The 15348-nt window shown below is 39.1% G+C and overlaps 1 protein-coding gene across 12 annotated transcripts in view; it reads left to right on the forward strand.

The window, feature by feature from the left end:
• Window positions 1–15348, forward strand: part of MPDZ (multiple PDZ domain crumbs cell polarity complex component) — a 1044214-nt gene that overhangs the window by 852625 nt on the left and 176241 nt on the right. For all 12 annotated transcript variants that reach the window (XM_069238948.1, XM_069238974.1, XM_069239000.1 and 9 more), the window contains one exon: window positions 8644–8791. In XM_069238948.1, coding sequence (XP_069095049.1) covers window positions 8644–8791 — 148 coding nt within the window. The remainder of the gene's footprint in view (window positions 1–8643; window positions 8792–15348) is intronic.

Consider the following 15348-nt stretch of genomic DNA (forward strand, 5'->3'; position numbering starts at 1 on the left):
TTTGCAGAAGCAGGCCAGGAAATAGAGGAGTAGTGTTAGCTGTGCTTTCAAGTACCTCACAGAATGCAAGATGACCAGAGCTAATAAAGTTAACTTTTTAAAACTCTTATTCATGGAGGTCACCCCTCCCAAATAAAACCCTCTCAATATCAACCTAATGTAACCCAATAGGAAAAATCATCTAAAAAATATATTTTTATTAACATATTAACAAATGTATCCACCTCAGAAAAGCAAACATCCATCTTGGAGAAAAAAAACGTCAACAACTTCTATTTAAATTGGCAAACAATTCCAAGAAACTGCTTTCTTTTAAAATTACAAACACTGTACAAGACTCGTCATCATATATACTTTTATTCACTTTAGCTTTTTAAACCTATACAGATGCAAACCCTTACAAAAGTCCTTGAAGTTAATACAATACAAATCATTTAAAACCCATAAAACACAGATAAGCATTTCAGATGAAGAGAATTAGAAACAGTATCCTAAAGAGATAAGGAGTTACCAACTCCATTAAGACTGATCATTGCTGACCAAGTGTACGTATTGGAAAGCATTGGCTTGTAAACAAAAGCTTGTCTCACAAGTGCAAAATTTCAATATTTTAACAATGGTATAATATAGCATTACATATATCTGAGTGGAAAATGTACAAACCTGGTAAAGTGCATAGTAGACTGTCCAACTAAATCACAGGGACAAGGTGGTAGTTGCCAACTTGGAGCCTAGCATTTAGGAAAGCTTGCAGAAAAATGCACAGTTCTCAGTCTAAAATGTGTCAACAGAACCCAGGGCCTTGCATCATGCAGTAAAGTGAGGTATGACTCAGTGGTTGGAACAGGTTTTGATAACATTTAGGATCTAAGGGCCAGATGTATCAAAGATCTGTTTTGCATTTCTTAAATAGCGAATTTTAAGAAATCGCTATTTAAGAAATGCAAAATGGGATGTATGAAATTTGCGATTCGGTAAAAGTGATTTCTTAAAATTCGCAATCGCTATTACCGAATCGCAATTAGAGAATGGGACTCCATTCATCCCTACTGGCCTGTCGGCCCATAGATGTGAATTCCAGTTAGGAATTCGCAAATTAGGTAATGCAAACCCCAGGGTGCTGGGGGCCTAAGGCCCCCTCTGATGCAACCCCAAAAAATATTTGTGGACATGTGAAGCACACACATGCCCTGGGGGGCATGTGTGCGCTACATGTCATTTTTAAAAATGCATTTATAATGCATTTTTAAAAATTGCACATGCTTACCACCAAATTGGATTTGGTGGTAATTGCATTTCCTAAATGCCCAATTCGCATTTAGAAAATCCTTAATACATGTGCTTTTCGAAATCGCAAATAGGAATTCCCTATTTGCGATTTCCTATTTAGAGAATCATAATTTGCGATGCTCTAAATGGGGTCGCAATTTTAAGGAATCGCTATTTTAGCAATTCCTTAAGATTGCACAGCAAATGCCTTTCATACATCTTGAAAGGCATTTTTGCATTCGCAAATGGCCGAAGTTTGCGATTCGCACCGTTTGCGAATGCAAAATTGCTATATACATCGAGCCCTAAATGATGTGTTTTGTAGTACATTATCTGTGTCAGAGGTTGGAAAAGAGATTTTACCTAGAACATATTCTGTTTAGTGAGTAAAGAAGAATTTGAGAGTAAATCAGATATGCTGAGTTCTGAAAAAAGCCAAGAGATCTTTAACATGCTGGTCAATGGTAAGCAATGTTTAACTATGGCTCTAGGAACTCTGTCTCAGACTTGACCCATACTGATTATCCATAACAATGAAGGCCAATGTTTAATAACATCCTGAAATAGTCACAACAGATTTTCCTGTGTCAAGTAAATGTGGTATAGCCAAAAGATGTCTCAGAAACCTCCTTTCTTCTACTTGTAAATTGAAAACATTAACATTACCCCAAATCCACCACCGTAGTTCACGATGGACATATATCTAGATTTATGAGTATTTAACATGACTAGCATGGGTTTGGAACCCAACTTTGAGGCAAAGTCAAATACTACCCCTAAGGATTTTGTAAATTATTGCCTCCTGGCTGTCAACAGATGGTGCCACTTATTGAGGTGATCAAAGGGGACTCCCAAGTATGAAAATTCTTTAACCTTGTTAATTATTTTGACATTCATCTTAAGTATTCTGGAGTTGATTGATTTATGCCCAATCACCATGAATGTATTTGAAAAATTCGTTCTGAGTTTTAATTAATCCAAAAAAAGCTATACACATTCTAAGCTTCAAATAATTTCTTCATCTCATTAACGTAGCTCGCTGACAAAACATCATCATTGGTATAGAGTAATCCTGATCAAGAGTAGCCAAGGTGTCTTCATGCTGGTTGATGTTCAAAAGCTACAGGTTTAAAATATGCCCCAGTTTAGATTGAATGAGTCCGTAGGTTCTCCATGTCCCTTACCTTATTCTTACCAAGAGATTAGTATTAGGATGGTGTAACAATTGTCTCATCTTTATCATTACTTCACTCTGCCTACATATAAACGAAAGGCTCCTCTCTGGACCCTATTTTAACCCAGATATATTGTATTCAAGCATGCTAGAATGTGTATGTTGACCGGTCCAATCACCAGTGCGTCCCTTACCTTCTTAACTCCATCTATTGAACAAACAAGATCCGACTAGGTAAAACTTTGATTGTGACAAAAAACCTCAGAAATGTAAACTTCGACTGCATGACCTCCTACATCTCACAGAATCACACTGAGATAAGCAAGGTCTGTCAACAATATAACAAACATCTTTCTGGCATCCTTCCCAGTTAAGCACATGTGACATCCTTTATTTGAAACTCGAATACATCAGTGCACAGGTGTCATGCTGGTATTATGACAAACCCAGAACACAGAGCTACAGAATGTAAGTGACAGAAACTCCTCATAATCAGAAAATCAGAATACCATGACAGAAGAAAAGGTATTGTATAAAACGAGCCTTAACAAAATACATTTTACTTGTATTAAATCCAGTATCAGCTAAAGTAGCTCCTTAATGTCTGAAACAAACAGTTCTCAGAAATACATCAGACCCCTTTATGCAAATAATAATGCAATCCTATTGCAAGTTGTTTCTCTGACAGAAATCTAATGTCAGATGGGCTTGTTGCTGTTGTATTCTCACACAGCACCAAATCTCAATTTTCTAAAGGAAAACCAGTCAGCATGTTGACACTCTTTTATTCCCATCACCCCAGAGGGCCTCTATGAGGTAATTCAAGAAACTAATTCACCACCGATTTCATTCATGCCTCATCTTGCAGGGGAATGCTATGGATGCATCACATTATACACAATGACTTTGAACTGCAGACAGTCCCTGAATACCCTTTATTACAAAGCCAAACATCAACCCTAAACTTCCAGATAAAATATTAATTAATCACAATCCTCTTGTTGGCTACGTTTCTAGAGAAATATGTCATTGGACAGTTAAAAAATTCTACCACAAGTCAACAATATTTAGACTACTTTCAACGTGGTTTGATTCAGGATCTAGAACGGAGCCTACCATTTTCAGGATTGTTGATGATACGTTGTGGCTCTTTGACCATGGAAACTCCTTCTGCTTATATTCGTCTGTAGTCTCCTTCCTGCTTATATTAGTCTGTAGTCTTATAGCATTAGGTCAGTGGCCTGCAGGGTAAACAGTGGAGCCCCACCATCAAAATGCATATGATGGTCAGCTTTACTTCAGTATCAGTAACAAAACTTACCTGGGCACAGTAGGCAACTGCAACTGCCTTTCAGAAATGCATGCTCTGGTGTTGATAATGAAACATAAGCTCAAACCCAGTAAAACAACTCTCGATCTTTTGTAGGGGTGTGTGAAATCATGCATTTTATTCTCCTGAAATTTCATAAAATTCGATAAAAGATTTATGAAATTAGACAAAATTATGCTTTCATAGAGAAAAATGATTTGTTGGCCTTCCATAGAGAAAAAACTATTTAGTGGTATTGAAAATCACATTTTTAAGAGAGCCCTCACCTCACATAAACAAAATCTCACAAGATAGTGGCAGGACACTGGATTGAGCAGAAACGGTCTCACAGTGAGACTTTTTTTTGTGTGAACCAGTCTTCTGCTTGTATTTCATGAGAAATGAACTATACACCGGTTATTCCTAAAGCTTGTTCACCACCCCACAAGGAAGGCAAAACTACACTTAGTAGCTCAGCTCAGTCTTGTTTCTAAAGATTATGCTGAATCACCCCAGTTCTTGATTGTCATGATTGGTTACTCTTGGAATTTTGTGGCACATATAGCACTCCATCTCTAACCCAAAGTATCGTGCTCACAAACTGGTAATCTCTTGTAGCACTGACTCTTAGATGTAAAGTCACTGTACAACTTTAAGGACGATATTCTAAACAATGTACTCCCAAACAATCCGTTTCTGAAAAGGCATTTAAAATGTGGCATGCACTACTTACCCACCAGCTCAAACGTGTCCCCTTTTTTCACACCTTCAAAAATATTTTCTGCATATGACAAGAATAGCACTGATCTATTGTACAAATACCAAAGTGAATAGTTGTGTTTTTCTTTTTTTCTGGCAAAAGCTTTAAACATGGTTGTCACGTTTATGTTTGCCATCTTATGTAGGTGGTCTGTCACCTTTCTCCCTGTGTCTACTTAGTGTTATGAATGATGTTTCCTGTTTTAAAAATAAGCATTGACTATCACATTCTTTAGTGGGAAGCAGTCTTCTTGGTGTGTAGTTGGAGTTCCAGGTTTTTGTTGCGAGGAGCCACAGTATGAGGTGATAATTTTTCACAAACTCCTGGACTTAATGAACAGTGATTTCTGGACAGACTTTTTACAGAAGTGTGAATAGACTGCCTGATTTGAAAGGCAAGGTCCCTTTGGGTAGCCCCACTCAGAACAAGCGTGAGTTGCCTCAACCGTTTGTCAGGGAATGGGAATCATCCTAATGAATGTGCATCCTTTATATTGGTAACATTTTCCATTTCAGTTTCCAGTTGTGTCCCACTTTGATCTAAGGTAGCAGTCTCCAAACAGAGCCTATGTACTAAACCAATGATGCTTTTATAGCTTTTGTAAAGAATTATTACTCAAAACCCAGCCTCACTTATTGTCCTTGGATGAGAGTTTTTCAGCCAAGCCCATAGATGGCATAGGAAGGGCCCTAGTGCCACTTCAAAGCCAATGGGATCTATCATTAGTAAGGAAAACACACTAGTGATGAGCTTAATGCATGTGGACATTTCTGCCACCAGCACTCACTCAACCCTAATTCTCATTACATCATTATTTACCCTTTTTGCCTGCTTGGGACAGAGACTAACCATAGACAAATCAGACCTATCCTTGTTCTAGTAGACACATTCCAGCTCAAACTGCAGGAGCTGGTCTTGTCTGAACAAGACAAGCAACCCCAGATCAGGATCATCCTGAGGAGATCTCATGAGTTAACACAGGAACCATAGATAGATGGACCACAGGCAGTTGCAGATTTCTTGATGAAGATTCTCTTTTGAATTTAGAGCCTTTTGGGGCGTTAAGTGCAAGTGTTCTGTTTTCTTGTTGATCCTTTGTCTGGTAACCTTGCTTATGATCCATACAGTGAATCCAATGTATAGTAATGAAATAGTCAGGATGTGGATGCTTTGAGGGTTCCATCATTCACTGAGCACATGTATCTTTAGGGAACATTAGCTATGATCATCTGAGGCTGAAGTTTCATCTTTTAAGGAAGTTACCAATCCTGAAACCTCCCTACTTGCTGCCTCCAATTAAATAACTTGAACTAATTCTGATAAGGAAAGCATTGGTTAAGCATGATTAGCCCATCTTGAAATCTTATTACAGTGTTTGTTGATGGTAGAGGGACTGCAAGGGACTAGCTCTGCTCTCCATATGCTTACCTCTCACCCTAAGAACCTTTTATGCCTACATTCTTCTGTCCCTGGTTATGCCTTTGAATTGGTATATGTAGCTATTTCCTAATACAGTGTTAAGGTTGATTATTAACTATTTGTTTCTTGTTTAGTTCATTAGCGTTTCGCAGCATATGGGATACTAAAATATTTTCATAGAAATGGGGAGATTGCAGGTGAAGAGAGAGTTGGCAGATCCCTGAGGTACTCTGCATTTGAGAGGTTTTGCATGGGAGAGATAGGGTTTCATCCAAACTGACTGTTCTCTACCGCTCAAAAAGAAACTGAGCTATTTCAGGGCTGATCTACCCATTCAAGTACCTGCCTAATTTTGAAGCAGTATATCATGAAAAACGGTATTGAATGCTGCTGATCAATCTAATAGGATTAAGGCCGCGTTGGACAAATACTATCTGCAATCTTTCTCAAAATATCAGAGGGGCAATGATCGAGTTGGGTGCCCAATTTACAATTCATTAAATAAGCCATCAGCTGCTTTCTATCCGGGAGCTGTATTTACAGCTACACATGCTGAGGACAGAAAATGTTACTTACCTTGTAACCATCTGTTTGTAGCCTGTACTGCTATAGATTCACATGCACCCACCCTCCGCCCCGGACACAAGTGACGATTACAAATATTTTCTGTGGCCTTTACTCCCTTTACTACACGTAACTCACTCTGTCTTCAACACTGCACTCCACTTATATTACTTGCCTGCTGAGTGGAAAGCAGTCTGAGGTGGAGCTAGAGTGCTGGTGCATTGTAGACTAAGGGTAGAGTCAAAGCAGGTTTCATGACTCAGAATTTTTTTGAAGAAAAACAAGTTGCAAATGTCTGGGCCCAAAGCTACATAGCAATAGTATAGAGAGCATGTAAATCTACAGCACTACATGCTGCGAACAAATGTCTACACAGTAAGTAATATATACGTGTGTGTTTGTGTGTTTGTATACGTGTGTGTGTGGTGTGCATATGTATATTTCACTGAAAAAATAAAGGTTAATGTGATGTTATATTTAGGTATGGTGGTAATATGTTACTTTGTATCACACAGAAACAAAGATTAAAGGGGCATTATAGTTAAGTGAAAATACCAGGTAAAACATAACGTTTTAAACAAACAAACTACTGAAATTCTCCAGTTACAGTTACATCATGCCCTGCACTGTTAATTACCTCCCTAATTACATCACGCATGACATGTTCTGTGACATAATTGAAGCCATCACTGCAACATCTGAAATGACATAATTGATGCCAACACTTGCCAAGGCAGTGGCACAAGTTATAGTTACTTAAGAGGACAATTTAGAGTTATTTGAGTTAACTATGTGTGCTGCAGAAATAATTTATTAACTCCAGCAAACAATTCACTGATTGCCAAAATCACTTTAAAAATGTAATTTACAGTATCATATTCGCTAAACAAATTACACAGGAAAACATGTTTTTTAATGCCTCGTAATACTAAAGGTAGAAAGCCACTGGGTATTATACATACTTATGAAAATTTATTTTTACAAATTTGTGTTATTTTACACCTTTTTACAATCAACCTAATACATTTGCATGTTTTCAATTGCTAGTTGGAATCAATGAAATATTTGTGGAAACTCCCGACGTGATGGTACCTAATTCTGAAACTATGTTCATGCTCCTTGTGGAAAGTTTTATGGGACTACTGTGCCCCCACCACGTTTTGATACATTGCAGCAAGTCACATGCAGATTTTTCTGGTCTTATTTTTTGGACTTTATCTATGAAGAATTCTGAAAAATAAAGGCAGTTCTCCAAGTGCTGAATGTCTACAAAGGGCAATAGATCTAATGCATGTCTTAGTAGCTGCATCTATTTCAGCCTAGACGTTCGCAACTCTGGTCTGATGATTTTTTTTTTACATTAACGAGCGTTTTCTTTGTTGTATTTTGCACCTATTTACTATTGAGCTGGTTGCTTTGATTTTTTTTTCCCCTTCATTGGTTGGTGGAATTTCCAGTTAGTGAAGTCAGCAAATGATTGGTGGTAGTGAAATGAGAGATAAATTTATGGCACTGAAATTGATTTATTCTTCCACATACTCCCTGTCGGTAATTTATCGGCCACACTGAATCAATACTTGAGGTGAAGTGTACCAATAGGTGGTCAGACCAATTGATTAGAGTAATGTCACTTGAGAGTCAAAAGTTTGAAGATAAGTTCTTGATTTTACCTGCAACTTTGGATATTTTAAAGTTGGTGTATTAATGTGCCATATTTTCTAAGAAGTGTTTAATTTCTGACAAGGATGAGCTGTTGCAATAAAGGAGCTTAACATTTTTCAAGAATAGGTGATCAATGACAGATCATAAGGTGCTTACATCAAATTTGACACTTTTTCCCAAGGCCTTAGATAATGATTTAGTTACATTATTTTTTCTAGTTGATATGTTTTATGCTCCATTTACATCACCAGAATTGGAATTTGAGCACATCTAAGTATCACAATTGCCTACACACCAGTTTTGCAGATATGCATATTTCCAGATTATTTTACTTTTCTTTCTTACAGTACCTGTCAGATCAATGAAAGTCTGAAAAATGTAATTAATATTCTTTCTCTCCTTCTCAGTGTATTCAAATCTTGGCATGCATGCATTTACATTTTAGAGGACTTATTTCTAAAGATAACCTGATGATTCTGTTTTCAGAAATGACACTGGGGTGTTTGTCTCAGACGTAGTCAAAGGAGGTATTGCAGACTCGGATGGAAGACTGATGCAGGGAGACCAGATATTATCTGTAAATGGAGAAGATGTTCGAAATGCAACTCAGGAGTCGGTTGCAGCTCTGTTGAAGGTAGTACAACCCTAGCAATACACACAGTGTTGCATTAGGTGATCTCTGTTGTGGTTAGTGAAGATTATTATATTGGAGTGGTCTCATAGCTAAGTATAAAATGAGATCATGTACAATGCGATGATTCCCTGAGTGCCACACTTTTTATAGTTGTTCACTTTTGATATGTTATCAAATGCAGAATGACTTCAAACATACACACGTGACTGTTACAATAATTTAGGTTGCAGATGATTATATGCATACAAAAATCAGAAGAGCAGAAATTTAACATTTTCGATCTTTGATTTGGCCTTTCAGTTAAGTGCAATTTTTTCTGAAAATTAATCAGAACATTGCATTCACACTGATCTAGTCTGTGCTTTGAAGTCCATGATGTATTTGTGGATGCTTTCTAAAATTTACTGACTGACTGATTTACTGATATATTATTAGCTCTAAAGTGCACATATTTTGAACTTGTATTGAAAGTAATTTTGAGTGTGCATTAATGGTTATCCTGTGTAGGATGAGTCAGAATTTGCAATAAATTATCACAGATTTGTTTCTTAAAACCCAAAAGAATTTTGGTTGGCAAGTTAAATGTTTATATGTGCATACCTATAAACATTTGATCCACATATTAATTCATATTTTTACAGTGTAACCTATTTTACATGTGCTTGTTTTTTATTATTTCGTCATCTAGCATGCACCACCCTGCAAAGCGGAAACTAACTACAGGCCTTAAATCCTAGGAATTAGGCTTTCACTGTCTTGTGGAAGTGGGGAAACAATTACTTTAATCAGATAGCAAGTTACTAGTTACTATGTTAATCTGGCATTGTACCTTGTTATTGCATTTATGGTCGAACTTACAAGGGAGTACTTTCAATCACTCCACCAGCTAATTAATTCTCACAAATACCTTGTTCAAGGCTTTTCTGCTTGATCCACATCTGGATGGCGCTGAATGGTGTACTTGGTGCCACTGTAGAAATCTTCAATTTCTCGATTACTCAGTACTAAAATGTTCCTCAATGCATAGCATTCATGGAGCACTTGGAAAAAAAACATAACACACTGGTAGGGAAAAAAGCTGGAGGCTGTACCTTGGGGCGCTATGTAATTTGGGTGTGGGAGGGTATCACATGTAACCTAGAAATCTAAAGCACTTCCCCAAATGAATAATTAGTTGTACTATATAGCACTACTACCTGCAAACCTAGTGTTAAAGTGAAGTGATTTTTCCATACATTTTCTAAATTTGCTATGATTTTCAGGTTGCAATAGAAAGGCACCTCTAAAAAAAAAAAGTCTGCGGCTAGACTTTGAAGGATGATTGAGCTGGACATGGCATAACTATCATGAAATACAACAAACACTATATTTAAAAACAAACATCATCTAAAAGAAAACTCATCCTTCAGCTTGTGTGATGCCAAAGACAATTCATTCAAACTGCATTTAAAAACTTGGAAAAAAGAAAAGAGCTGCATTGTTTTTTATAACTTGTGACAAAACTGAGCATTTCACTCAGAAACCGAAGAATTAAAATCTTTTGAAATTGGCGGTGACGGGCATGAGAAACTCTTCAAGGCCAGAATTAAATGACTATTCCTTAAGAAGGAATTCTTTGATCATTCTTTACGCTCCTACAAAATACCTTAAAACTACCATTAAGAAGCAGCAAGATGAAACTAAACATGATACAGCTGAGGAAATTGATGTTATTACAACATTCCCTCACAGTACGCATGAGGATGAGAAATATTTGCTGGACATAGGTATATCTATGCTTGAGAAGGAACATAAACAAGCTATTCTTGAGAATGAGGTTAAACATGGAATATGGAAAGGTGCAGGTTAATTCAGAAAAGGCTGAAAATGACTAGTCACATGGGCTATCTCCTCTAAATGATCTCTTAAAATTAACATTCAGTAATACAAAGAGACTCAAAGGCTTATGTTTTTTTAATAGAAAACCAAGAAAATGTGTGTTTCTTGTTAGAAATTCGAAATCCTATCCAAATAAACAATTAGAATTTTCCTATGGTGCACAGCATAATTAAGCAACAAAGTCAATTATTTTTTAAATCCAGCTACAATCAAATCTTTATACACACATATATATATATATATATATATATATATATATATATATATATGATGTTCTATGGCATGTGTATCTGCAGATACACATGCTGTGCATATTACGCCATCTGGTGTTGGGCTCGGAGTATTACAAGTTGATTCCTCCGCTCGGCCATAGTGCCGCCTTCAGAGTCAGACGTGTTCACTCTCATTCCAGTAGATCTCGGTTCGGTACTATCTGAACTTCTCTATATTTTCCTTCAACTCCGGTATCATTTTCAAACGCGTTTCTGACTACACCCCATCCGATTTCAGCATCAGGATCGATTAAGCGCCCTTTCGGGTGCCTGCTCCCTTCTCGGGCCTACTGCGTCACATTCTCATGGATCGGACTCCATTTCAATTCTGCCCTTGGTACCACGCAAAGTTCCCCTACACCAACCAGCACTCGGTGTGTAACCTCTGCCTCTTTTCCGGACCCCAAAGAAGAGACCTGCGAGGCATGCGATCCTTCCGATCCAAAAAGACCTTACAGGTTCGATGATCAGGATAGCTAGAGATGGCATCAAAGTCAGCGGAACAAACGCCTGACATCTTCGGTGAGGAACACGCACAGACTGTGGTCTCCATCCCAGACTCTGAATCTGACCGTGACTCAGATGGGGACAGCCAAATTATTCTTGTGGTGCAGTACATAAGTACACTGGCCTCTTCCCATCAAAAACAGATTTAAAAGTCACAAAATGCCTTTGGTCCACCACTGCTTGCCAGCCATGGTCTGATCCAAAAACTACATATCGTCGACGACCCTTGGGTTTGGTGCCGAATAAGGCCAAAACTCACTCCACCCAACAGACTACCACACCTGTTTCGGCATTGAGTCGAAAGATGGAGGCTTCCACTCCAGAACCAAGACTGCTACAGCCAGCCAAAACATCCCCACTCTTCTTCGGAGGCAAAGCATCCAAGCTACTCTTCGAAGCAGAAAATACTTTTATCTACTGCTCAAACCACATTTTCGGCCCGTTTAAAGAATTATATCACCAGGCTTTCAGAGCATTCATTGGTGCGATGCAAACAGGTTCCATCTCCATGACAGGAAACAGATGAAACAGACATTAGACCACTTCTTGAGGTCATGGACCATAAGCAAACGGGAATACAGATACAAAAGGATACAGGGAAGATTATTGCCTCTCCTCCTTCTATGACTAAGAGGAAGCTAGCATTCCAACAAAGATTGGAAACTGGCCCTTCACCAGCGAAGATATTTAAGCACATGGAGAAGCCAAAGACTGTCCTTCTCCAATGCATCACCTTCCCTTCCCTCTTCTCCACCACCTCATATTCCACCACAACCGCCTTCACCCACACAGTTTTCCACACAATCTCCTGTCTCCTCACATGGGGATTATATTGGTGATAATAATTATAACATAGAACCATGGGATATGTACGATTCTGACCCAGTTCTATCTAATTGCCCTGATCTGTATCCCACAAGGCTGCCTCCACCTGAAAACACCACCGCCTATAATCAGGTCATTTCCAGAGCAGCCACATATCATGTACAAACGCACTCCGAGCCCATAGAGGAGGATTTCTTATTCAACACTCTTTCCTCTACACATAACCAATACCAATGTTTGCCAATGTTACCAGGTATGTTGAAACATGCTGATGACATTTTTAAAGAGCCAGCAAAGGCTAGGGTATTAACACCCAGGGTGGATAAGAAAATATAAAGCTGCATCATCTGACCCAGATTGTATATCACAACAATTGCCACCTGGTTCTATCGTGGTGAGGGCAGCTAGGAAAAGGGCAGTCAGTCCACAGGTGATGCTCATCCCCCTGATAAAGAAAGCTTCAAATTTGATGCAGCAGGCAAAAAAGTGGTAAATTAAGCTGCAAATTAGTGGAGGATTGCCAACTCACAAGCGCTTTTAGCCAGGTATGATAGGACACATTGGGACGAGATGCAGGAGTTCCTTCAGTACCTCCCTACGGAACACCAAAAAAGAGCTCAACAGGTAGTGGCAGAAGGGCAAGCTATTGCCAACAATCAGATTAGATCTGCACTATACACAGCTGACACCGCAACTTGGGGAATTAACACAAGTGCGATGATCAGAAGGCATGCTTGGTTGCAGCCTTCAGGATTTAAACCTGAAATACAACAAGCGGTCCTTAAAATGCCATTTAATAAACAGCAACTATTTGGACTTGAGGTGGATACTACCATTGAGAAATTAAAAGAGGATTCTGATACAGCTAAGGCCATGGGAGCCCTTTACACAACACCTTTTCGGGGTACTTTTCGCAAGCCCCAGTTCAGAGGAGGTTTTAAACCCCAAACATTAGAGGCCTCTGCGTCCCAACACAAACAGGGACAACAATATTATCCCAGGGGATCTTTCAGGGGCTCCTATAGAGGACACAATTTCAGAACTAGGGACAAATCTGCTGCCACTAGAGGTTCCTCCACCTCATCAAAGCAACGACTTCCCCTGCATCCCCACACAGCACACATCTCCTGTGGGAGGAAGACTGCAATATTTCCAGCGTCATTGGCAACAAATTACATCAGATCAAAGGGTACTGTCAATTATCCACAATGGTTATTGCCTAGAGCTCATCTCCTCTCCACCAAACATTCCCCCTCGTTCACACAGGCTTTCTCCTGAACACATTGTCCTGTTAAAACAAGAGGTAGGATCTCTTCTACTCAAAGGTGCAATATAGGTAGTTCCCCTCAACCAACAAGGGACAGGAGTTTATTGTCTATATTTCCTCATACCAAAAAAGGATGGCACTCTCAGACCAATCCTCGATCTCAGACCTCTCAATCAGTACATTCTCTCAGAGCATTTCCACATCGTTACTCTACAGGATGTAATTTCCTTGTTACAAAACAAGACTACATGACAGCATTAGATCTAATAGATGCATACTTCCACCTTCCTATCCATCCAGCACACCGCATATACTTAAGGTTTGTGATAGCAGGCAAGCACTATCAATTCAAAGTACTACCCTTTGGAGTAACAACAGCACGAAGAGTATTCACAAAATGCATAGCAGTGGTTACAGCGTACCTCAGAAGACAGTACATACATGTCTTTCCCTATCTGGATGACTGGCTCATAAAAGCCAGCACCATTCAGCCCTATCAACAATATGCGCAATACGCAATAGATACCCTACCCAGGCTAGGGTTCACAATAAATTACCAGAAATCTCACTCAATCAGCATTAGCCTACCCAAATCCACAACGAATTAAAGTGTTCCACACACTCATATCCCAATTACAATTCATTCAAACTTACACAGTAAGGTTTATCATGAAGCTATCAGGAACAATGGCATCATACATTACAAAAGTGCTCAATGCACGTCCAAACATGAGACCCCTCCAACAGTGTCTCTCGCAACAATGGTCTCAGGCACAGGGTCAACTTCACAATCTAGTGTTGTTGGACTGACAGACTTACAACTCTCTTCAGTGGTGGAATCATACCAACTTATCAAAGGTGCCGCCATTTCAGGACCCTGTGCCACAGACCATAATTACCACAGATGCATCAATGACAGGTTGGGGAGCCCATCTCAACAGTCTTACAATTTAGGGAGAATGGGACTCAATCCAGCCGACTTACCACATAAATCACTTGGAATTGCTGGCAGTGTTCTTAGAAATCAAAGCATTCCAACCACAAATCACACACAAAACAGTGTTAATAAGGACAGACAATATAACAACAATGCATTATCTGCAGAAACAGTGGGGCACAAATTCATCTCAATTGTCCCTTCTAGCACAAACAATTGTAAATGGGCGATTCACAGTCGCATTCAACTATTAGCACAATATATCCCAGGGATACACAACCAACTAGCGGACCTCTTAAGCAGGACGCAGCAACAAATACATGAATGGGAGATTCACCCACAAGTAATTCAACAGTACTTTCACATTTGGGGAACACCAAACATAGACCTCCTCGCAACAAGGGAAAACGCAAAATGCCCAAACTTCACGTCCAGGTACCCACACCCTAGATCAAAGGGCAATGCTATATGGATCAATTGGTCAGGGATATTTGCATACACTTTTCCCCCTCTCCCCCTAATTCCATTTCTGGTCAAGAAGATCCGTCAAACCTCCTTCACTATGATACTCATAGCTCCCATGTGGGCACGTCAACACTGGTAAACAACACTGTTGGATCTGTCTGTAGTACCACATCGCAAGCTTCCAAACAGACCAGACCTATTGACTCAAAACAAAGGTCAAATCAGGCATCCCAATCCCAGTGTGCTCAACCTAGTGATTTGGCTCCTGAGGTCATAGAATTTGGACATCTACTGCTTCCATCAGAATGTATGGGCATTCTAAAAGAAGCACGCAAACCTACAACCAGACAGTGCTATGCAGCTAAATGGAAACGTTTTGTATACTACTGTCAACCTAAAAACATTG

The sequence above is a fragment of the Pleurodeles waltl genome, chromosome 1_2 (assembly GCF_031143425.1).
Source record: "Pleurodeles waltl isolate 20211129_DDA chromosome 1_2, aPleWal1.hap1.20221129, whole genome shotgun sequence".
NCBI classification, from domain to species: domain Eukaryota; kingdom Metazoa; phylum Chordata; class Amphibia; order Caudata; family Salamandridae; genus Pleurodeles; species Pleurodeles waltl.